Source organism: Gossypium arboreum, chromosome 4 (genome assembly GCF_025698485.1).
Source record: "Gossypium arboreum isolate Shixiya-1 chromosome 4, ASM2569848v2, whole genome shotgun sequence".
Classification (NCBI taxonomy): Eukaryota; Viridiplantae; Streptophyta; class Magnoliopsida; order Malvales; family Malvaceae; genus Gossypium; species Gossypium arboreum.
Genome location: NC_069073.1, coordinates 4,472,826 through 4,497,418, shown reverse-complemented (window position 1 = coordinate 4,497,418; position 24,593 = coordinate 4,472,826). Strand labels below are relative to the sequence as shown.

The 24,593-nt window shown below is 30.9% G+C and overlaps 2 protein-coding genes and 1 pseudogene across 3 annotated transcripts; all 3 read left to right on the top strand.

The window, feature by feature from the left end:
- Nucleotides 1-678: 678 nt before the first annotated feature.
- On the top strand, nt 679-5,401 carry LOC108460616 (indole-3-acetic acid-amido synthetase GH3.17-like). 2 transcript variants are annotated; one of them, XM_053026923.1, is made up of 4 exons: nt 679-760; nt 3,297-3,398; nt 3,657-4,462; nt 4,590-5,401. In XM_053026923.1, the coding sequence occupies exons 2-4, from the start codon at nt 3,328-3,330 to the stop codon at nt 5,144-5,146; spliced, it is 1,434 nt and encodes a 477-aa protein (XP_052882883.1). In that variant the 5' UTR covers nt 679-760; nt 3,297-3,327; the 3' UTR covers nt 5,147-5,401. The 2 variants fall into 2 exon arrangements, with proteins under 2 accessions (XP_052882883.1, XP_017615666.2); XM_017760177.2 differs by lacking the exon at nt 679-760 and adding an exon at nt 2,746-3,205.
- An 8,318-nt stretch (nt 5,402-13,719) lies between these two features.
- Nucleotides 13,720-16,375, top strand: LOC108460617 (indole-3-acetic acid-amido synthetase GH3.17-like; annotated as a pseudogene).
- A 2,670-nt stretch (nt 16,376-19,045) lies between these two features.
- Nucleotides 19,046-23,151, top strand: LOC108458764 (indole-3-acetic acid-amido synthetase GH3.17-like). The gene is made up of 4 exons (XM_053026922.1): nt 19,046-19,522; nt 19,612-19,713; nt 21,519-22,324; nt 22,457-23,151. The coding sequence occupies exons 1-4, from the start codon at nt 19,245-19,247 to the stop codon at nt 23,011-23,013; spliced, it is 1,743 nt and encodes a 580-aa protein (XP_052882882.1). The 5' UTR covers nt 19,046-19,244; the 3' UTR covers nt 23,014-23,151.
- The last annotated feature ends 1,442 nt before the right edge of the window (nt 23,152-24,593 follow it).

Sequence of the window (24,593 nt, the reverse complement as noted above, 5' to 3'; positions counted from 1 at the left end):
CAGATCTGACCTTCAGGTGTTTACGCTGAAGCAGATCCAAGATGATTTGACATCTCTGTATTGTCAAGGAATGAATCGAAGGTAGCAGATTTGACATCTCTGTATTTGACGGAGAGAAGATTGAAAACATCAACATGATAATCCTAAGTTTGCAAGGAGCAGATTGAGGAACATGAAGTTTGAAGCTGATGAGACCGGGCAAAATGGGTCCTTTTATAGTTTTTGCTCTATTCTCGTTAAACGATAATGAGCAAAGAGGGGCAGCTGTAATAGCCCATTTTTGCCCGGCCCATTCCAGTATTTAAAATAATAAACCCCAAAAAAATAAAAATAAAACAAAGTCCAAGTCCAGTACGAAATTACAAACATATAATTTGGCCCAATCGGAATGGCCCATTACTTGAAAAGATTTAATGTCCATTTATAAGCTTCACTCATATGAAAATATAATCTTTAAGGATATGCAATCTTAGATATGACATGCAATCTTAGATATGATACAATCTTAGATATGATATGCAATCTTAGATATGATATGCAATCTTGAAGATATGATCTTGTAATCTTGGAGATTTAATTTGTAGATATCCTTTAATCTTAACCGTTGATGTAATTGATCTGTACCGTTGGATTTGGGGAGGCTCAACTATAAATAGAGCCCTCTCCCTTCATTGTAACACACTGGAGTTTTGGGAAGCAATAAGAATTCTTGAAAGCATTCACTCAAATTTCTCTCCCTCTTGCGTTCTTACTCTCTGTGGTTTGTTCTTATTTTATTCTTTGTCTATCTTAGTTTTTCAACCTTTTTTTATTTTAATTTCTTCATTTTTCAAATATGTATATTTATTCCTATCTTTTATACATTTGATTATGTATTTTATATATTATAATATTTAACCTTTTATATAGTTTATTTTCAAATATATATTTTCTATGCATATATATATTATATTATCATTTCATGTATTTTGAACTATTGCATTATATTTTTATAATTTGTAAATGTTCTATTTATTCATTTTTTTGTGTATGTCATTTATCTTATTTGTGCATAGTTTCATTTTTTTATATGCTATGTTTAATTATTTATTTTATATGCTATTTTATGATATATATTGTTGTATAATTTTGCATGTATTATGTTTTTCTTTTAGTTTACTCATGTTTTTATTTGTTTATTATCTTATATTTACCTAGTATGATTTTTTCATTAAACGTGTGTTCATGTTATTTAGTTTTGTCATAATGATATTATTTATGTTTGTATGGAAATGTTAGAATATTTTGTACATCTACGCTTCATGATGCATTAATATGTCATCCTAAAACGCCATTTAAAAATAATATTCCAAGGTTTTTTTAAAAAAAATTAAAAGGCAATGCTTGATGTTTGGAAACTTCGAGAAAGTTAGTGCCCTAACTTACTGGGTTGCGACTTTTCTCGTTGAATTCGAATAGTCAAGCACCCTTCTAAGTGATTTTGAGTTTTTAAAACTTAAACAATTATTTCAAGATTTCAAAACATAGTGTCCTAACTTACTGGATATGACGTTTTGTTGTTTCGATATAGAAATTTTCGAAAGACGAGCTTAGTTTCGAAAGTTTTAAAATGTTGCGTCCTAACTTACTGGATGTGATGTTTTGACTCGTCTGAAATAAGTAAGCCTTAATTTTCAAAATTAAGACATTCTAATTAAAAGAGGTTTGTATCTTAAAACTTTCAAATTTCGAACATTAAAGACACTTGATAATCAATTAGGTACCAATTTTTTGGCGTTACGACGATGCTAACCCTTCCTCGTACGTAATCGACTCCCGAATCCGTTTTCTTGACTTTCGTAGACCAAAATTAATGTTTTAAAATAAAACATTTTATAAGGTGATCCAATCACACCTAAAAAGATTGGTGGCGACTCCCGTTTTCGTTTTTCTTAAAGTTGATTCTCATTTTTCAAAACTCGATTTAAAAATGGTTTCGACAACGTTAATGACTATTATATAATTTTTAAAAATTGAGTGACTAAAATATACTTTTAAACAAAGTATAGGGACAATTGATACAATTTACTCTATATAAAAATTATTTTATTTATTCTAGAAGTTTGTGGAGATTTGGATTTATCTCAATTTTTTTATTTCAAGGTGGGATAGTATTTCACGTAATTTATTAGAAAATCAAATATGTACCACAAAATGTTTTATCAAATAATAATTGTAGATAAAGACAATTTTTTATGATTTACTAATTAACCTCCCTTTGTTGGGTTTTTATTTTATTTTATTTTATCATTCTTTTAATTAATTGAAAATTGTTCATAAAAGATAAAAACACTAAAAACCGTATTAAATTATTATATAATTTTTTAAAACTAATACATCAAAAATATTAAAAACAGTAGAATAAATATTTTCAACAAATTGAAAATAAAATTTTAAAAATTATGTATACTTAAAACAAAACTAAAATAAGTATAACTTAATAAGTAAATATATTTAAAATAATAACAAAATTAATAATAAAATAATAATTATATAATAATAATAAAATAATAACAATATAATAAAATACTAATAAAATAATGAAAAAAAACTAAGAAATTAACAAAAAAGAAGAAGAACTAGTAAGAGACAGCATATATGAGCCACGTTAAGTTGAAAAAACCTTACCTAATATTTGACCGTTTTTTAAAACGAGCCTATTTTTTACCCAAACCTATTTTAAAATTTTTTTTTTTGGGTTGTCAGGCCGACCGGTCTACTCTAGTCGAATATATCTTATTACAAATAAAAAGAACTTAATATATGTTTAGCGTAAGTGGAGATTGCATTGCAAATAGCTAGAACATCCCGCAAAGAAGAAAACAAAAAAAGTTGCCTCCATCAGTCCATCTCATCCTTTAACTGTCTAGGGATCAATAATAGAGTTTATGGCTACGAATGGGTATGAAGGTGAGTTGAAGATGATTGAGGAACTGACCACAAATGCTGAGCAAATTCAAGACGAGGTATTGGGGGAAATATTAAGTCGAAATGCAGGAACAGAGTATTTAAGGGGATTCCTCCATGGTCAAACCGAGAAGCAGCTCTTTAAGAAAAATGTTCCCATAGTTACTTATGAAGATCTCAAGCCTTACATAGATAGGATTGCTAATGGGGAGACATCAGATATCCTTTTAGCTGAACCAATTACAGGGTTCTTTCTAAGGCATGCATGAATTTGTTGCTTTGCTTCTGTGTGTTTTGGGGTATTGTTTGCTTCCTTCTAATAGTTCTATCATCTGTTTGATCAAATGCAGCTCTGGGACTTCAGGCGGGCAGCCAAAGCTGATGCCTGTCACTGCTGAAGTTGGTAATAAGTGGGATTTATTTCGTCGCTTGTACGAGTCTCCTGTGATAAAGTAAGGAACCCATCCCTATTTTCTTCTAGTTTTTCTTTCAGCTGCTTGTGAATATATGTATATAAGTTACCATATTAAGCAAATACATATAATATGAATATATGTATAATATACCACGCAGATAGTAACACCCGTATTTTGTAAATACTACTTATACATCTATAGATATAATATACATAGTTGCTTTTCTTGCTTTTTGCATTTACAACGGCAACTCAGTGCTAAAACTATTTGCCTTTATCCGTCTAATTTTTAAAGGCACTTTGATGACATCAACCAAGCTGGTAAAAGATTGGAGCTTATGTTTGCCAGACCAGAGATTGAAACTCCTAGTGGCCTCAAGGCAGCATCTGTTTCAACGAGCATATACAGCGGGAGTAATTTTAGAACCAGTTTGCCTAAGCTTTACACAAGTCCAGTTGAGACCATCTTTTGCCCAGACCCCAACCAGGGCTTATACTGTCAATTACTTTTTGGTTTAATCCAACGAGACGAGGTTGTCAAGGTTGGTTCAGTCTTTGCATCTACGGTGTTAAGAGGTATCAAGTTTCTAGAAAATCACTGGCAAGAGCTATGCAATGACATAAAAACAGGTCGATTAAGTGATTGGATCACCGACTCAGGATGCAGAAATGCAGCATCATTGGTCATGAAGCCTAATCCAGAACAGGCTGATTTGATAGAAAATATATGTAATTGTAAATCATGGGAAGGAATGATCAGAAAGCTATGGCCTAAAGCAAGGTATATTTGTTGCATATGTACTGGCATTATGAGACAGTATACTATAGAACTCGAGTTCTATTGCAGAGGGCTCCCTTTAGTTTCAGATTTATATGCTTGCTCGGAAGCTATTTGTGGGATTAACTTAGAACCTCTACGCAAACCTTGTGATGTCTCCTACACATTTCTCCCTAACATGGCTTACTTCGAATTCCTTCCAGTAAAGAATGAACGTGATGGATCTATTGAAATGAAGAGCAACAATGAAGATACTGAACTTGTTGATCTTGTAAATGTGAAGGCTGGTCAGTGTTATGAACTAATTGTCACAACTTGTGCAGGTAAAAGTTCCTGTTTTGAATATAATCAATTAATCAAATGCCATGTTCTAATTTGCATTATGCTTCCTAGTTCCTACATTAACCTGTTAGATAATGATCTAATCTAGTTTGATGGTATTCCTTTCAGGATTATATCGATATAAAGTTGGAGATGTTCTTATGGTGAGTGGTTTCTACAATAATGCACCTCAATTCCAATTTGTGGAGAGGAAAAATGTTATCCTAAGTGTTGATCAGGAAAAAACAAGCGAAACAGACCTTTTCAAGGCTGTGACAGAAGCAAAGGCTCTTCTCGATCCACTGGGACTCATCTTGACAGAGTACACTAGCTATGTTGATACTTCTTCAGCACCAGGTCACTATGTCTTATTTTGGGAGATCAAGGGAAAAGAAGGCAAGCATTGCAAAGAACTTGACCCAAAGATAATGGTAGAGTGTTGCTCTAGAATGGAAGAGTCATTGCATTATACATATAAAATCTACAGGAAAAGGAACATAATTGCAGCTCTGGAGATTAGGGTGGTAAAGCAAGGAAGTTTTGAGGCACTAATGGATTACTATGTGTCCAAAGGAACTTCATTGAGCCAATACAAAAAACCTAGTTGCATTAAATCTGAGGAAGCCTTGAAGATATTAGATTCAAGAGTGATAGGAAAGTATTTCAGCCCCAAATCACCGTTATAATTAGTTTGCATCAGTTCTTGTTTAAGATTACCTAATCCTTCCTATGTATAAAAACTCAGGAGAATAATCCTTTTCACTTTATTGTGTAGGAATACATTAATGTTTGGTAAAGTTATTAATGTCTTGTTTCGAACTCAGAGGCAAGCAATTGTTACAGTTACACACGTATTCTCTTGTAATTTTCTTATGAATCGTTTGATACATTGTGGGAAAGTTGATATGGCAACATCAAAGGGCTTTATATGCATGGAAGAACATATTTGGGATATTTCTTAACGTAGTGCCTGATGCTCTCTATAAGGTAGGTAAAGTGGAAGAAGTTGTAGAATTGATTGATGAGAAGGGTAATTTCCCCCTGATATTATTTACTACACCACTTTAATCAATGGATATTTTCTTCAAGGTATAGCTAAAGATGCATTGAATTCAAGGTATAGCTAAAGATGCATTGAACTTGTTCAAGTAGATAATGGAGAATAGTCACAAGCCTTTGATATTGTTTCTTACGGTGTCTTTGTTAGGGGCTTAGCTAGAACTGCTCTTACAGAAGAGGTGATCAATCTTTGGGATTATGTAGAGACGCAAGGTTTGAAGTGTAACACTATCATGCACAACATGGACATTAAAGGTTGACATTAAAGGTTTATGTAAAAGTGGGAAGGTGAAGGAAGCTGAAGCCTTCTTACATACGATCAATTTTGAGGATTAATTATTACGATTAATTTTGAGGATTAATTGTTACACCTCAAACCTGACTTGAGAGTCCAGTCAAATTCGAAGCGTTACAATAATTATTGGAATGATGCACTCGATCAATCATTTAATTAATATGATTAACCAATTAATTCATTTTAACAAATTTGATTATCAAATTTAAAATAAAAAAACTCAAATAAATTAATTTTTCAATTCAAATATATAAGGATCGCTTGCCTTAAACTAAATATTTAACCAATATGAAAATAACCCACAAATCCGATGGACCTAAATACATGCCAAAGTTAAACTAAGTGAAAACGTTATCACAAACTAAGGATTGCAAGGACTCTTTGGTAATGCTATTCGATCTGAAACTTATAAATCATCTATAATTGGTGTAAGGAATTAAAAATCCAAACGCTAAGCAATTTATAGTTTAGTGGTGATATAATACATTTTAAACTACCTATACTTATAGTAAAATAAAAACATTCTAATAAGATATACATATATCTATCTCTACTTGGAATTAAAAACCAAATATATCACAAGCAATTAAACACCTAAATTAACTTAGCTAACCGATATCCAATATCGACAACTATTTGAGTGAGCGATCAGCGGCTATTTTGACGATGGACCAGCAATATTTTGGAGGCAAGCAATGGGGCAATAAACAAGGCTTTCGGACGAAGATTTGATGGCAATTTGGAGGCACATTTCAGGGGTTAGCCAATTCTTACATAAATAAAAATCCTAATCTAAAAATAAACTACAATCCCAATTTTTTAGGGTTAGCCAAAAAAAAAAAAATCCCTAATTTGATTGTATAATATAATATTTTGGGAAGTTTACCAGTCAAATATACATATATTTGGTAAGGGAGAAACAAAGCAAGTTTTCCAGCAAAACATATGTATATTAAAGTATTGTATGTAAGCTAACATTGGATTGCCTATTGTAGGGTTGGTGTTATTTTGGTGGCAATTTTTTATTTTCATTTTCTTCTCTTTTCATTTTCCATTTGAAATATATGCTTCGACTGATTAAAAAATTGTTTCTAAAAATCTTATGTGTTGGCCTAATGGCAATAATGTTCATTTAAGTTCAAATCGCGTTGCTGTTACGGCTTTATTCTCCTCTTATAATCCAGCCAAGAAAATAAAGTTATTTTCAATCTTTTGAATTTTGGTTAAGTTAATACTAAATTTTTATATTATGCTGATTACTAAAATTAATCTTTTTATTTGTTATTGAATTATATTCATAATTTTCAAACGAAACTTAAATCTTAATTAATAAATTAGAGAATGAATTAAAGTTTATGAATTAATGTTGCAATTTTTATTTAGTTTTATATAAATTAAGATATATTAAAATATTTTTAAAAAATTTGAAGCGTTCCACTTAAAATTTTATAAAATATTTAATAACATAAATGTTTCATTCGTTAGTTTGGATATATTATATTAAAGTGGTTTAAAATTTAAATATGAAATTTATATGTTCATAAAAGGAAAAAGAAAATCAAAATTAATATAAATATATTATATTCATTTCGTTGATTAATAAATTTGCTTGATGTCATTGAAGTAAATACAAAAAAAAAAAAAAAAGAAAAGAAAGTGAAAGTATATTAAATATGTATTAATTAAATTTTTTTCTTCGCCTGACTCAAATTTCAATTAAATAATTTTTAAAATATATTTATTTAAATTTAATTATAATAATATAAAATTATATATTTTATTATTGTAAATTATTTTTGACAAAAAGGACCCAAGGTCACTACCTCAAATTATATTGCATCCAAAATAACAATGTTATGGATATTGCTAGGATAATTCATTTCAAAATTCAAGCTACAACACTTAGAAAGAGACTAATTACAAAGCGAATCAGCTAATTTGTTACAACCACGATTTCCGGATTCAAGCAACTTGCGAGCTTCCTTGATATGATGCCCAATAATCGTGATGTCCTCCTTATGGTAACAAAAGCGGTTGACAATGCTTGCACAATCCATTTCAAAGATGACTTTATCAACGTTGAGAATGTGAGCAAGCCGAAAGCCATCGATGAGAGCATCCAACTCCGCCTGCTCAGGGCTAACCACTTTGTTGAAGAAAGACGCTTTATCGCTCAAAACAAAACCATCGGAATCTCTAGCGATGATGCCCAAGCTTGTGCCATAAGAATTCACGGCAACATCAACATTAACTTTTATTACCCCTTTCGTCGGCTTTTCCCATCTACAACATCTAGGGACTCGGGATAAGATCAGTTGAGAAGAAAGATTGTGAATCTGGAAATCATTGTTGAGTTTACGGGCACGCTCCCAAATCACATTCGCATCCTCCTCCTTACCTCTAAAGATGGCACTGTTTCTACCATTCCATATATTCCACAATGTAGGAATCAAATCTTGGAAGACTTTTTTGTCTAAAATCCGCATGGAGCCTTCAATCCAATCGATGCAAAAATCACAATAAAAATATTGAAAACAACCAAAGTGAATAGATAATTACTAATTATGTTATAAAAAAACAAAGATTAAGTGATAATAGATTAACTTTCAAACCACAATTAATACTACAAATTAATAACATTATCCAAGTGCATAATTAGTAGTATATCACATGATATACTACAATATTTTCCAAGTGCATAACTAGTATTACACCACATAATTAGTACTACACCATATTAAAGCATCAATATCTTCAATCTAGAGAAATTTTTTGAAGCCAAATTTTTCTATGCTTCGTACTTTTAGCTAAAAAATCTTTGGCCTTAGATTTACAACCCACAAGATAATCAAATACACTACAAAGGAAGTCGTCATTAAATCCTTCTAACTCCATCCACAACACTTCTTCATAAGGAATATCTCAAACAAAGGAACACTAACTGATGCAATAGCGAGCTGCTTGACATAAAAGAGAATCAATCAAACAAGGTCATAAAACAATCATTGATATTACAAATCAATAAGTATGAGCAAGAAGTATAAGAAAACTTGAGCCAATTCAAAATGTATAAACAAGAAATGCTCGTAACAGCAACACAAATACATGTACAAACCAACAAACAAATGATCTATAATACATATTAAAAAAGGGAGTGATTACCTAGGACACAAAATTAAAAACTATCATTCAATTGAATCAAAATACATCTATAAACCAACAAACAAACTTAAACTTATAATAAAATCAACGATGAAATTCTCTTTTAGAAAATACAAAGGTATTAGTTGTTTTGTTGTGATCATGAATCTATTTACAATATCAGATATGGTTTTGTTATTTGTCTGTTATTATGTGAAGGAATACCATTTAGTATAACACTACCTTAAAAATAAAACGAATATAGAGTCCAAAACTAAGGAAGTTGATGTTAATAAAGAAAAATGCTTGATAAACTATTGCAAACAAAAACAGTTACAACCTATAACATCAAAATTAAGAAAAGAAAGATAGATAGAGACATTGAAGCAGGAAGTGACAAACACAACAAGCAAAACCACTTAAGTTTCGGGTTTTAAGAGCACTAAAATCTAACCTCCAACCTTAGTAGATCTAAGAGAGCAAAAGAAACACCTGTATTACAAAAGCTATTTGGCTTCAGCTTGAAAAAACTTGAATTCATCTTGACCATCGTCAAATCAAGCTCGAGCTAGAGAAAGAGCTGAATTTGAGTATTTGAGTCAAGCATTTTAAGAGCTTAATCGAGCTTTTTCTTTTTAATTACTATTGTTTCTATTTGAATCCAAACTTGAGTATAAAAACTGTGTAATATCATGTTTTTCAGTGGTGTCGAAAACAGTGATTTCAGGGTCACCAAATCCGACGAGTAAATTCGTAAATATTATTATTTAATATTTACGAGACAAGTGTGATTTTTAACAAAGTTTTTGATTTGATAATTTATGTTATATAAGTGACTTATTAAGTTCAAGTGGTTTTAGAAAATAAGATATTGGGGCCTTGTTTTTATAAACTGAGCTGTAAATATTTTTATAAATATTTACGGAGTGTCATTCAGGTGGTATTAAAGTTTCGTTAAGAAATTTTAACGTTTCGATTGTTAATTAATTAAAAAGGATGAAATTAAAAAAAAAGTGCATTCCCGAGACTCCATTTCTGTAAATCGGACTTGTAAGTTAGTTGTGTAGTTAATTAGGTTTCAGTTAAGTGAATTTGCTTGAATTAAAAGTAATTAAGTATAAGAACTAAATTGCATATAGAGTAAAAATTGAATTATAGATTAAAGAAAAATTAAAAAGACTAAAGAAGGAATTATGCCATTGCCTTTAGTTGAGGCGGCATAAGTTGTAATATAATATATATTGTATAAAATATATTTACTTAATATGTAAGTATATATTTTATAATTAATAATAAAATAAATAAAGAATAAATAAAAAGAAAGAAAGATAGAAACGAAACAGAAAGAAAAAGAAAGAAAGAAAAAAAAAAGGAAAGAAATGAAAGAGAAAGCCACGGCCTCAGGGGCTTTAATTATTCAAAGTTCAATTAATTAGTTAATTTAGTCCATTTTTCTTTTAATTTTTATGTTTTTGGAATCCCGGTATTAGATACTACCCGACTCATGTCAAAATTTTAGAAATTATTGAGTTTTTAAATGTTGTTTATGTTGAATAATTTGAGTCTTAGGGATTAAATTGATAGATTTTTAAGTTAGAAATGAAAAAGGATTGAATTGTAGAATAAATTGAAAATTTTGAGTAATAAGGACTAAATTGTGAAAAATTCAAAATTTAGGGATTTAAGTGAAATTATGGAATTAAATCTAGTTTAGAGTGGAAATTGAATGAAAATATAGAATTAAATGTGAAAAAATAAAGTTAGTCTCGGTTTAGGGGCTAAGTTGGAATTTAGGCAAATATTGAGTAAAAATTAAAATTTTCAATATGAAATTGAATTGTGTTTTATTGATGAATTTTGATTGTTTTAATTCCATAACTAACATCGTATCAGAATCCTCGACTAAAAAGGGGAAAGATAAAGTCGACTTGAAATAGCTCGGAATTCCTAGTTTCTATTTCTATAGTCCGAAACTAGTTATTAATTGTTGTAATATTTATTTAATGTATATGCTAAGTGTTGAGGTGAGAATTATTATGTTTTGCAATTTAAATGGATTGATTTAGTATGTGATGAATTTATTGAATTTATATTGATTGAATTTGTATATATATATATATATATATATATATTGAATATATTGATTATTTGAATTGAAATGAATATTGGATATATTTGAAAAGTGAATTGGAACCCTATTAACTGTATCGGGCTGAGTCGGATATAGATGACATGCCATAAGATTGGAAGAGTTTAGGAATTTCTTTGACTTGAGACACTGAGTGTCAATTTACTACTTCGGATTAATTCGATGAGGCATTGGGTGCCAATTTACTTCGGTTTAGTAGATGAGACATTGGGTGCCAAACTGGTGTGTTTTGGTTGGATCCGTGTATCCGTCTGAGTCTGGGTCGTGTTAATAAGAGTAAATGAATAATAAAGTTTTATAATTGATATTAAAATGGTATGGTATGGGAAATGGAAGTGAAATAGTGAATTAAAAATAGAATGTGAAATATGATGCAAATATATGGAAAATATCAGTTATATATTCATGAAATGACTATGGAATGGATATTGCAATTGTGTAATGAAATGTGAAATAAATTGTGAAAAGCTATTTATATAGCAAGTATAAGAATTGAGATATTTGTGAAACAAATGAAATATGATATGGTTGTTGTAATAATTAAATATTAATATGTGTTTATATTTAAATTGTATATTTGTAATTTCTTATCTTTAAATATTCGGATTATAGAAATACCATTGAGTTTATACTCAACTTACGATTTATTTTTCCATGCGCAGGTTAGGTACTTAAGTTTGATCGCGATTTAGCATTCAACAATGATCCCAAACTCAATTGTGGTGATGTTTATCCTTTGTGTCGGTATGTACCTAGGATGTTTAAATAATAGTTATTTTTTGGTTTGATTGTCAATGAGGTTGTAAGTTTAATTTTGGTTGGTTTTATACATATAAATATGTGTTTGATTGTTGAAGTTATATTATGGCATGGTAAATTAAACTAAATCTAGATAGGTGCATGTGAATTTAATTTTATGTTTAAGTGCTCATGAACTAGGCAAATTGATTTGGATTTGGTATGTTTATAATTTGGATTAAAATAATGCTTTGATGACTTGTTTTGATGATATGAAATTTATGTCTGCTTGATCTGTAAACTCCGGTAATACTCCGTAACCCAATTCCAGCGAGGGATACGGGTTGAGGGTGTTACAAACTGAGTTTATATTTCACTTTAATTGAGGTTCATCTAGTTCGACTATTATCTCAAATTGCTTCAGCTATAAAAGCAAAATTCAATCAAACTCAAGTTGAGCTTGGAGCCTTGCATTTCAGATGAGTTTCGAATGGTTTGAGCTCGACTACACCTTGTAAATTGACCTACCCTTTCGATTCAGATTACATTACTCACTTGCAAAATCAAAAATATAAATACATATTGATACTAAAAGAGAGCAAAAAAGTTGAACCAGATCATTTTAACTTGAAATAAGATTATGTCCAAGACAATAACGTCCATAACTTTTGCAGCAATTATTAGGAAATTACTAACCAAATTATTGTTGCATCACGAATATGAATTGCCTAAAAGTTTACAAGCAAACTAAAAGCATCCAAATAAACATTCAAAAAAAGCATTTTTAACATTCTGTTCCACTATAATTGTTAGTATTTAACAATAATTCATCAAAATGAAATACAAAAAGAGAAGAAAAAACATGCAATTGATTCATTAGATCAATTATTAGAGAAGGGTAAATAGAGAAAATATACCATAATGGGTCAAAATTCAAGCTAATCAATGATTTATATAAGAAAAAAAGGTTTTTTTTTACCCCAAGAAAAAAGGGGAAAACAAAATTGATTTCTACTGGAAGAAAAAAGAAAGGGAAGAAAACAAAATCATGCCCACTAATCCCATTTGAACAAATAACGTATGAACTTAAAGGCTTTGAATTTTTAATCATTAGTTGTGTCTCAGCCACCACCACCATTACCATATCTTAATTATTCCATTACCACTAACAAAAATCCAGCTTGCACAGTTCAAGGAAGATGAAACTTAAAAATAATAAAAACCATAAAAAAACTAAAAAAAGAGGGATTAACCAGTAACCAATTGGGCCAAAACAACATGTTGCTACTAAAAAACAATCACATATTTTTTCCTTTTTTTTAATTGTTACCTTCGAGAGAGGAAGATGAACACCATCGTTGATTGGTGCAGTGCAAATTTTGACAACGAAAGGCGAAAAGGAGTTAAATTAAAGGTGAATGCCGGCGACTAGTGTTGAGAACCATTGCTGGCCGGCGGCAAACACTAGATCAAAGTGGGAAGGAAGGGGGAAGGGGAAAGAGGCTTTGGGTTACTTTACTGCTGAATTTTTTTTTTTGAAAAATGTCTTACCAAATGAAAACTGTAAGACATTTTCCTAAAATAAAGCCTTCTTTTCTCGTATTTTGGAGAAGGTTTTACTGTGGGAATTCATTTTCCATCAAACAAATAGTAAAAAAAGATGAAAATATTTTTCGTAAATTATTTTACAGCTAAATAAACACAGCCTTACACAAAATAAGATATAATTGATGAGATAAAATTATAAAAATCATATATAAACTAAACCTCTTTCTACCTAAAATTATTTGTTACATTGGCTTTTGAAGTTTGGAAGAGGCATAAATTGGTACTAAATTACATTAAATTCAACTTGCTTATAATTATTTTATATCCAAGCTTAGTTTTAATATATTTAATATATTACTAATTCATGTTTTAATCATTTCATTGATGCCACATTGTTTATTATGAGTGTCGACATGTGTGGGTCTAGTCCCGTGAATCTTATTGTATTTAGCGTAGGTAGAGATTCCATTGCCAATAGCTAGAACATCCCCAAAAAGAAAACAGAAAAAGCTGTCTGGATCTCAGTAATAGGGTTGATGGCAACGAATGGGTATGAAGGTGGGTTGAAGACGATCGAGGAACTGACCACAAATGCTGAGCAAATTCAAGACGAGGTATTGAGGGAAATACTAAGTCGATATGCAGGAACAGAGTATTTAAAGGGATTCCTCCATGGTCAAACCGAGAAGCAGCTCTTTAAGAAAAATGTTCCCATAGTTACGTATGAAGATCTTAAGCCTTACATAGATAGGATTGCTAATGGGGAGACATCAGATATCCTTTTAGGTGAACCCGTTACAGGGTTCTATCTAAGGCTTGCATGAATGTGTTGCGTTGCTTCTGTGTGTTTTGGGGTATTGGTTGCTTTCTTCTAATTGCTCTATTATCTTTTTTTATCAAATGCAGTTCTAGGACTTCAGGTGGGCAGCCAAAGCTGATGCCTGTCACTGCTGAATTTGCTAATAAGTGGGAATTATTTCGTGGCTTGTACGAGTCTTCTGTGATAAAGTAAGGAACCCATCCCTATTTTCTTCTAGTTTTTCTTTCAGCTGCTTGTGAATATATGTATATAAGTTACCATATTAAGCAAATACATATAATATGAATATATGTATAATATACGACGCAGATAGTAACACCCGTATTTAGTAAATACTACTTGTCCATATATAGGTATAATATAAATAGTTGCTTTTCTTGCTTTTTGCATTTACAACGGCGACTTAGTCCTAAAACTAATTATTTGCCTTTATCCGTCTAATTTTAAAGGCACTTTGGTGACATCAACCAAGCCGGTAAAAGACTGGAGCTTATGTTTGCCAGACCAGAGATTGAAACTGCTAGTGGCCTCAAGGCAGCATCTGTTTCAACGAGCATATACAACGAGTGTAATTTTAGAACTATTTTGCCTAAGCTTTACACAAGCCCCATTGAGACCATCTTTTGCCCAGACCCCAACCAGGGCTTATACTGTCAATTACTTTGGTTTAATCCAACGAGACGAGGTTATCACGGTTGGTTCAATCTTTGCATCTACGGTGTTAAGAGGTATCAAGTTTCTAGAAAATCACTGGCACGAGCTATGCTATGACATAAAAACAGGTCGATTAAGCGATTGGATCACCGACTCAGGATGCAGAAATGCGGCATCATTGGTCATGAAGCCTAATCCAGAACAGGCTGGTTTGATAGAAAATATATGTAATTGTAAATCATGGCAAGGAATAGTCAGAAAGCTAAGGCCCAAAGCAAGGTATATTGGTTGTGTTTGTACTGGCGTTATGAGACAGTATATTGCAGAACTCGAGTTCTATTGCAGAAGGCTCCCTTTAGTTTCAACTTCTTATGCTTGCTCGGAAGCTATTTGTGGGATTAACTTAGAACCTCTATGTAAACCTTGTGATGTCTCCTATACATTTCTCCCTAACATGGCTTACTTTGAATTCCTTCCTGTGGAAAATGATCACGATGAATCTATTGAAATGAAGAGGAACGATGAAGATACTGAACTTGTTGATCTTGTAAATGTGAAGGCTGGTCAATGTTATGAATTAGTTGTCTCAACTTGTGCAGGTAAAAGTTCCTCCTTTGAATTTAATCAATTAATCAAATGCCATCTTCTAATTTTGCATTATGCTTCCTAGTTCCTACATTAACCTGTTAGATAATGATCTAATCTAGTTTGATGGTATTCCTTTCAGGATTATATCGATATAAAGTTGGAGATGTTCTTATGGTGAGTGGTTTCTCCAATAATGCACCTCAATTCCAATTTGTGGAGAGGAAAAATGTTATCCTAAGTGTTGATCAGGAAAAAACAAGCGAAACAGACCTTTTCAAGGCCGTGACAGAAGCAAAGGCTCTTCTCGATCCACTGGGATTCATCTTGACAGAGTACACTAGCTATGTTGATACTTCATCAGCACCAGGTCACTATGTATTATTTTGGGAGATCAAGGGAAAAGAAGGCAAGAATTGCAAAGAACTTGACCCAAAGATAATGGTAGAGTGTTGCTCTAGAATGGAAGAGTCATTGCATTATACATATAAAATCTATAGGAAAAGGAACATAATTGCAGCTTTGGAGATTAGGGTGGTAAAGCAAGGAAGTTTTGAGGCACTAATGGATTACTATGTATACAAAGGAACTTCATTGAGCCAATACAAAAAACCTAGTTGCATTAAATCTGAGGAAGCCTTGAAGATATTAGATTCAAGAGTGATAGGAAAGTATTTCAGCCCCAAATCACCGTTATAGTTAGTTTGCATCAGTTCTTGTTTAAGATTACCTAATCCTTCCTATGTATAAAAACCTAATCCTTCCTATGTATAAAAACTCAGGAGAATAATCCTTTTCACTTTATTGTGTAGGCATACATTAATGTTTGGTAAAAGCTATTAATATCTTGTTTCGAACTCAAAGGCAAGCTTACACACGTATTCTCATGTAATTTTCTTATGAACCGGTTGATACATTGTGGGAAAGTTGATATGGCAATTTCAAAGGGCTTTATATGCATGGAAGAACATATTTGGGATATTTCTTAACGTAGTGCCTGATGCTCTCTATAAGGTAGGTAAAGTGGAAGAAGTTGTAGAATTGATTGCTGAGATAAAGGGTAATTTCCCCCTGATATTATTTACTACACCACTTTAATCAATCAAGGTATAGCTAAAGATGCCTTGAACTTGTTCAAGTAGATAATGGAGAATAGTCACAAGCCTTTGATATTGTTTCTTACTGTGTCTTTGTTAGGGGCTTAGCTAGAACTGCTCTTACAGAAGAGGTGATCAATCTTTGGGATTATGTAGAGACGCAAGGTTTGAAGTGTAACACTATCATGCACAACATGGACATTAAAGGTTGACATTAAAGGTTTATGTAAAAGTGGGAAGGTGAAGAAAGCTGAAGCCTTCTTACCATGAATTTTGAGGATTAATTGTTACACCTTAAATCCGACTTGAAAATTCAATCAAATTCGAAGCGTTACAATAATTATTGGAATGACCCACTCGATCAATCATTCAATTAATGTGATTAACCAATTAATTCGTTTTAACAAATTTGATTATCAAATTTAAAATTAAAAAATTTAAATAAATTAATTGTTCAATTCAAACACATAAGGATTGCTTGCCTTAAACTAAATATTTAACCAATATAAAAATAACCCACAAATCGAATGGACCTAAGTACATGCTAAAGCTAAACTAAGTGAAAACGTTGTCACAAACTAAAAAATGCAAGTACTCTCTAGTGATGCTATTTGATCTGGAACTTATAAATCATCTATATTGGTGTACGAAATTAAAAACCTAAACGCTAAGCAATTTACAGCTTAATGAAGCTCTAATACATTTTAAACTACCTATACTTATAGTAAAATAAAAACATTCTAATAAGATATATATATCTAACTCTACTTGGAATTAAAAACCAAATATATCACAAGCAATTAAACACCTAAATTACTTAGCTGACCGATATCCAATATCGACAACTATTTGAGTGAGCGATCAGCGGCTATTTTGACGATTGACCAGCAATATTTTGGAGGAAAGCAATGGGGCAATAAACAAGGCTTTTGGATAGAGATTCGATGGCAATTTGGAAGCACTTTTCAGGGGCTAGCCAAATTTTGCATAAATAAAAATCTTAATCTAAAAATAAAACCTAAATCTAAATCTTGTATAAAAAAAATCTTAATCTAAAAAAAACTACAATCCCAACTTTTTAGGGTTAGCCACAATTCTTTCAGGAAAAAAAATTCCCTAATTTGATTGTATAATATAATATTTTGGGAATTTTACCAGCCAAATATACATATATTTGGTAAGGGAGAAACAAATCAAGTTTTCCAGCAAAACATATGTACATTAAAATATTGTATGTAAGCTAACACTGGGTTGCCTATTGCAGGGTTGGTGTTATTTTGGTGGCAATTTTTTATTTTCATTTTCTTCTCTTTTCCTTTTCCATTTGAAATATATGCTACGAGTGATTAAAAAATTGTTTCTAAGAATCCTGTGTGTTGACCTAATGGCAATGATATTCATTGCCAGGATGTGATTTAAGTTCAAGTCGTGTTGTTGTTAGGATTTTGTCCTCCTCTTATAATCTATCCAAGAAAATAAAGTTATTTCCAGTCATTTTACATTTTGGTTAAGCTAATACTAAAATTTTATATTATGCTGATTACTAAAATTAATCTTTTTATTTTTATTTTTATTGAATTATATTCATAATTTACAAACGTAACTTAAATTTTAATTAATAAATTAGAGAATGAATTAAGTTTATGAATTAATAATACAAATTCTATATTTTATTATTGTAAATTATTAAAATGAAATAAAGGTACAAAAATTCTATTTTACCAAAAATTAATCCCTTATTTTATACCTAACTAAAATGAAAAAAAATAATATATTTGCTTGTTGAAAAACAAATGTAAATTAAAATAATATTTATTTGATTGTATTTATTAATTAATATAATTTATTATTAAAACTTAATTCTAAAATGACAGTGACTTTAAATATAATTAAAAGAAAAGGAAGTATTTTGAGTTTTTGATTAGCTCTTTTAGTTTTAAAATACTCTTTTTTTTTTAAATTAAGTTTATTATACCTGTCTAGCTTTGGACACGAGTTAGTATTACAAATCATTTGAGAAGTTAGTTCTCTATTTTATGTTATAGTTATCGAATGGCCCACATCTAGAAAGGCATGCCTCCATTCATCCCTTCAATCTTTTCATAAGGGTTCTGGCCTCTTGAAAATAAGTCGTTCACTGTTGTAAATGAATTACTCTCTCCCCTTAGAAAGATATTGCCCATCCATATTTGTGAATAGATCATCCTACATATGAATGAATACAAACATTCTCTTATAAATATAATTATATTTATTTTAATCTTAATAAAGCATGTTTCAAAATCATTATCAACAAAGGGCACCATAGTAAATATATATTAAAAATATTATTTTAAAAGTAATCAAGATTGAATCTTCAACAAAGTAAGATATAATGATGACATAAGATTATAAAAATCATCAACTAAACCTCTTTCGGCCTAAAATTACGTGTTACATTGGCTTTTGAAAATTGGAAGAGGCATAAATTGGTACTCAATTACCTTAAAATTCAACTTTCTCATGCTTCATGTTTTAATCGTTACATTGATGCCACATTGCTTATCATGTGTGTCAACATGTGTCGGTCTAGTCCTATGAATCTTATTATATTTAGCGTAGGTAGAGATTCCACTGCCAATAGCTGGAACATCCCCAAAAAGAAAACAGAAAAAGCTGTCTGGATCTCAAAAACAGAAAAAGCTGTCTGGATCTCAGTATGGCAACGAATGGGTATGAAGGTGGGTTGAAGACGATTGAGGAACTGACCACAAATGCTGAGCAAATTCAAGACGAGGTATTGAGGGAAATACTAAGTAGAAATGCAGGAACAGAGTATTTAATGGGATTCCTCCATGGTCAAACAGAGAAGCAGCTCTTTAAGAAAAATGTTCCCATAGTTACTTATGAAGATCTCAAGCCTTACATAGATAGGATTGCTAATGGGGAGACATCAGATATCCTTTTAGCTGAATCCGTTACAGGGTTCTTTCTAAGGCATGCATGAATTTGTTGCTTTGCTTCTGTGTTTTGGGGTATTGGTTGCTTCCTTCTAATTGCTCTATTATCTTTTGGATCAAATGCAGCTCTGGGACTTCAGGCGGGCAGCCAAAGCTGATGCCTGTCACTGCTGAATATCATAAGAAGGGGGCATTGTTTGGTACCTTGAGCCAGTCTGCGACGATGAGGTATGAACCCATACCAATTTCTTTGTTTCAGTTTTTCATTCAGCTTCATGTGAAATCAAACCTTTTACTCATTGATCAATCACGGATAAAAATCCCCTGCCTAATGTTGCCATTAACAATAAATTGCTGTTTACTTCTCCGATTAAATAAAAAGATTGAGGTAAACTACGTACATACTCGTCCAACGTTTTCATTTTAAGTACCTAAAATAAAATAAAAAAAATTGTAAGTTAAAGCAACCACGTTACATAGTTGGATTATTTTGGTCACTCTCATCAAAATCACACATAAATATTAACCTGGTAGTTAAAGAAATTGGTATAATAATAAATTTTGCCCTAAACTTTTACATATTATATTAATTTAGTCATAATTTTAAAAATTAATCCTCAAAATTTATACTCTCAATTTGATCTTAATTCTAAAAAATACATAAATATTTTCAAAAATTATAATAATTATTATTAAATAAATAATAAAAAAAAATGAGAACAAAGAGAAAACGATATTTATTGATCAATAGAGATGTATACAGTGCTTTTCCAAAATTTATATTTATAGACATAAGATGGATAAATGAAATAAACTCTACTTCTAATTAGTCTTTGAGTCTTGAAGTACATAAAATTTATCTTGATATTTTTGGACATCCACCTAATAATAAAATATTTATAACAATAACAAATTTAAAATTTATATTAATAATAGTAATATTAAATAATATAATTATATTAATTACTAAATTGATATAATATGTTGAGGGCTAAATTTATTACTATATCAATTCTTTTAATTGCCACATCAGCCTTCTGTTGGTGATTTTAATGAGAGGGACCAAAATGGCCGAACTAGGTAACGTAGGTGTTTAAATTGCAAATAGTTTTTAATGTCTAAAATGAAATTTTTTATAATTAAGTGACTATTTGTATAGTTTATTTTTAAAAAAGTTCTCCTCAATACGAGATAGCCCAATAAATATTTAAAAGAAGTACACTACCGTGTACCAAATACTAACTCATATATAATATTATAATGTAAATATTAAGATAATTATATAATTCATATAAAATATATATAATTTTAGCTTTCAAACAATAATATTATTTTAATTTTTTGTATTTATAATATTAATAAAGTTTTTAATTAAGTTGGTGTCACAGTTAATCGAGCACTACCGTGGCACTAACTTAGTTAGGAAATTTATAAAATAAAATTCGTACTTAAAATAAATTATATTATTTAAGGATACTTTAGTTTTTTAATAAAATTTATTCATATTGTGAGATTTGAAACTAAACCAATTGCATTGGTACAACTTTAAATTTACCACTCAACTAATTTTTATTTTATTTCTTTATACGTTTTAATTTTATTATGCATAATTTATTACCTTCATCAATTGTATATATTGTATTCTAAATACGCGATTTCCACATGCATACATGCCTGATAGAATTTCTTATTAACAATGTTCATGATTGAGTTATTGTCACAAATTAACTCGACACCAACTCAAAACTAATAACACAACAATGATAAACAATTATATTCATTTAGTATTTTTAATCTTATGTGTTTTATGTTTAAATTTCATTTTACTCATAACTTAATTTATTTTTATTTTATTTTAATATCACAGATATTTTATGTATTACTATTAATTAGTTCTAAATTATTTATTGTATATTATTTTAAACAAATCTTTATATTTATTTTCTTACATAAACAGGTGTAATAAAATTTCTAATTTTCATTAATTAAAGTCATATCATTTTAAACGAGACTTTATCCGTCTAATTTTAAAGGCACTTTGGTGACATCAACCAAGCCGGTAAAAGAATGGAGCTTATGTTTGCCAGACCAGAGATTGAAACTCCTAGTGGCCTCAAGGCAGCATCTGTTTCAACGAGCATATACAGCGGGAGTAATTTTAGAACCATTTTGCCTAAGCTTTACACAAGCCCCATTGAGACCATCTTTTGCCCAGACCCCAACCAGGGCTTATACTGTCAATTACTTTTTGGTTTAATCCAACGAGACGAGGTTGTCAAGGTTGGATCACTCTTTGCATCTACGGTGCTAAGAGGTATCAAGTTTCTAGAAAATCACTGGCAAGAGCTATGCTATGACATAAAAACAGGTCGATTAAGCGATTGGATCACCGACTCAGGATGCAGAGATGCAGCATCATTGGTCATGAAGCCTAACCCAGAACAGGCTGACTTGATAGAGAACATATGTAATTGTAAATCATGGGAAGGAATAGTCAGAAAGCTATGGCCCAAAGCAAGGTATATTCGTTGTGTTTGTACTGGCGTTATGAGACAGTATATTGCAGAACTCGAGTTCTATTGCAGAGGGCTCCCTTTAGTTTCAACTTCTTATGCTTGCTCGGAAGCTATTTGTGGGATTAACTTAGAACCTCTATGTAAACCTTGTGATGTCTCCTACACATTTCTCCCCAACATGGCTTACTTTGAATTCCTTCCTGTGGAAAATGATCATGATGAATCTATTGAAATGAAGAGGAACGATGAAGATACTGAACTTGTTGATCTTGTAAATGTGAAGGTTGGTCAATGTTATGAACTAGTTGTCTCAACTTGTGCAGGTAAAAGTTCCTCCTTTGAATTTAATCAATTAGTCAAATGCCATCTTCTAATTTTGCATTATATATGCTTCCTAGTTCCTACATTAACCTGTTAGATAATGATCTAATCTAGTTTGATGGTATTCCTTTTAGGATTATATCGATATAAAGTTGGAGATGTTCTTATGGTGAGTGGTTTCTACAATAATGCACCTCAATTCCAATTTGTGGAGAGGAAAAATGTTATCCTAAGTGTTGATCAGGAAAAAACAAGCGAAACAGACCTTTTCAAGGCCGTGACAGAAGCAAAGGCTCTTCTCGATCCACTGGGATTCATCTTGACAGAGTACACTAGCTATGTTGATACTTCATCAGCACCAGGTCACTATGTATTATTTTGGGAGATCAAGGGAAAAGAAGGCAAGAATTGCAAAGAACTTGACCCAAAGATAATGGTAGAGTGTTGCTTTAGAATGGAAGAGTCATTGCATTATACATATAAAATCTATAGGAAAAGGAACATAATTGCAGCTTTGGAGATTAGGGTGGTAAAGCAAGGAAGTTTTGAGGCACTAATGGATTACTATGTGTCCAAAGGAACTTCATTGAGCCAATACAAAAAACCTAGTTGCATTAAATCTGAGGAAGCCTTGAAGATATTAGATTCAAGAGTGATAGGAAAGTATTTCAGCCCCAAATCACCGTTATAATTAGTTTGCATCAGTTCTTGTTTAAGATTACCTAATCCTTCCTATGTATAAAAACTCAGGAGAATAATCCTTTTCACTTTATTGTGTAGGCATACATTATGTTTGGTAAAGCTATTAATATCTTGTTTCGAACTCAAAGGCAAGCTTACACACGTATTCTCATGTAATTTTCTTATGAACCGTTTGATACATTGTGGGAAAGTTGATATGGCAATATCAAAGGGCTTTATATGCATGGAAGAACATATTTGGGATATTTCTTAACGTAGTGCCTGATGCTCTCTATAAGGTAGGTAAAGTGGAAGAAGTTGTAGAATTGATTCATGAGATGGAGGGTAATTTCCCCCTGATATTATTTACTACACCACTTTAATCAATGGATATTGTCTTCAAGGTATAGCTAAAGATGCATTGAACTTGTTCAAGGGGATAATGGAGAAAAGTCACAAGCCTTTGATATTGTTTCCTACGGTGTCTGTGTTAGGGGCTTAGCTAGAACTGCTCTTACAGAAGAGGTGATCAATCTCTGGGATATGTAGAGACGCAAGGTTTGAAGTGTAAAACTATCATGCACAACATGGTCATTAAAGGTTTATATAAAAGTGGGAAGGTAAAGGAAGCTGAAGCCTTCTTACATACGATCAATTTTGAGGATTAATTGTTACACCTTAAACCTGACTTAAGAGTCCATTCAAATTTGGAATATTACAATGGTTATCGGAGTGACCCACTTGATCAATCATTTAATTAATGCGATTAACCAATTAATTTATTTTAATAAATTTGATTATTAAATTTAAAATTAAAAACTCAAATAAATTAATCATTCAATTCAAACAAGGATTGCTTGCCTTAAACTAAATATTTAACCAATATAAAATTAACCCACAAATCCGATGGACCTAAGTACATGCCAAAGCTGAACTAAGTGAAAACATCGTCACAAACTAAGTATTGCGCGGACTCTTTGGTAATACTGTTCGATTTGCAACTTACGAATCATATATAATTAGTGTATAGAATTAAAAATTCAAACGCTAAACAGTTTACAACTTAATGGTAATCTAATACATTTTAAACTACCATATATATATATATATAAATATATATATATCTAACTCTACTTTGGAATTAAAAACCAAATATATCACAAGAGATTAAACACCTAAATTAACTTAGCTAACCGATATCCAATATCGGCAACTATTTAAGCGAGTGATCAGCGGCTATTTTGACGATTGACCAGCAATATTTTAGAGGAAAGCAATGGGGTAATAAACAAGGCTATTGGATGGAGATTCGATGGCAATTTAGAGGCACTTTTTAGGGGTCAGCCAAATCTTGCATAAATAAAAATCCTAATCTAAAAATAAAACCTAAATTTAAATCTTGCATTAAAAAATCCTAATCTAAAAAAAACTACAATCCCAATTTTTTAGGGTTAGCCAAAAAAAAAATTCCCTAATTTGATTGTATAATATAATATTTTGGGAAGTTTAGCAGTCAAATATACATATATTTGGTAAGGGAGAAACAAAGCAAGTTTTCCAGCAAAACATATGTCTATTAAAATATGGGTA

Excerpts from the sequence above, each read along its gene's own strand:
- LOC108460616 (XM_017760177.2), top strand. The coding sequence starts at position 2,928 with ATGGCTACGAATGGGTATGAAGGTGAGTTGAAGATGATTGAGGAACTG. Across the intron at positions 3,399-3,656 it reads TACGAGTCTCCTGTGATAAA|GCACTTTGATGACATCAACC; the intron begins GTAAGGAACCCA and ends TAATTTTTAAAG. Across the intron at positions 4,463-4,589 it reads AATTGTCACAACTTGTGCAG|GATTATATCGATATAAAGTT; the intron begins GTAAAAGTTCCT and ends TATTCCTTTCAG.
- LOC108458764 (XM_053026922.1), top strand. The coding sequence starts at position 19,245 with ATGGCAACGAATGGGTATGAAGGTGGGTTGAAGACGATTGAGGAACTG. Across the intron at positions 19,523-19,611 it reads GTTACAGGGTTCTTTCTAAG|CTCTGGGACTTCAGGCGGGC; the intron begins GCATGCATGAAT and ends GATCAAATGCAG. Across the intron at positions 22,325-22,456 it reads AGTTGTCTCAACTTGTGCAG|GATTATATCGATATAAAGTT; the intron begins GTAAAAGTTCCT and ends TATTCCTTTTAG.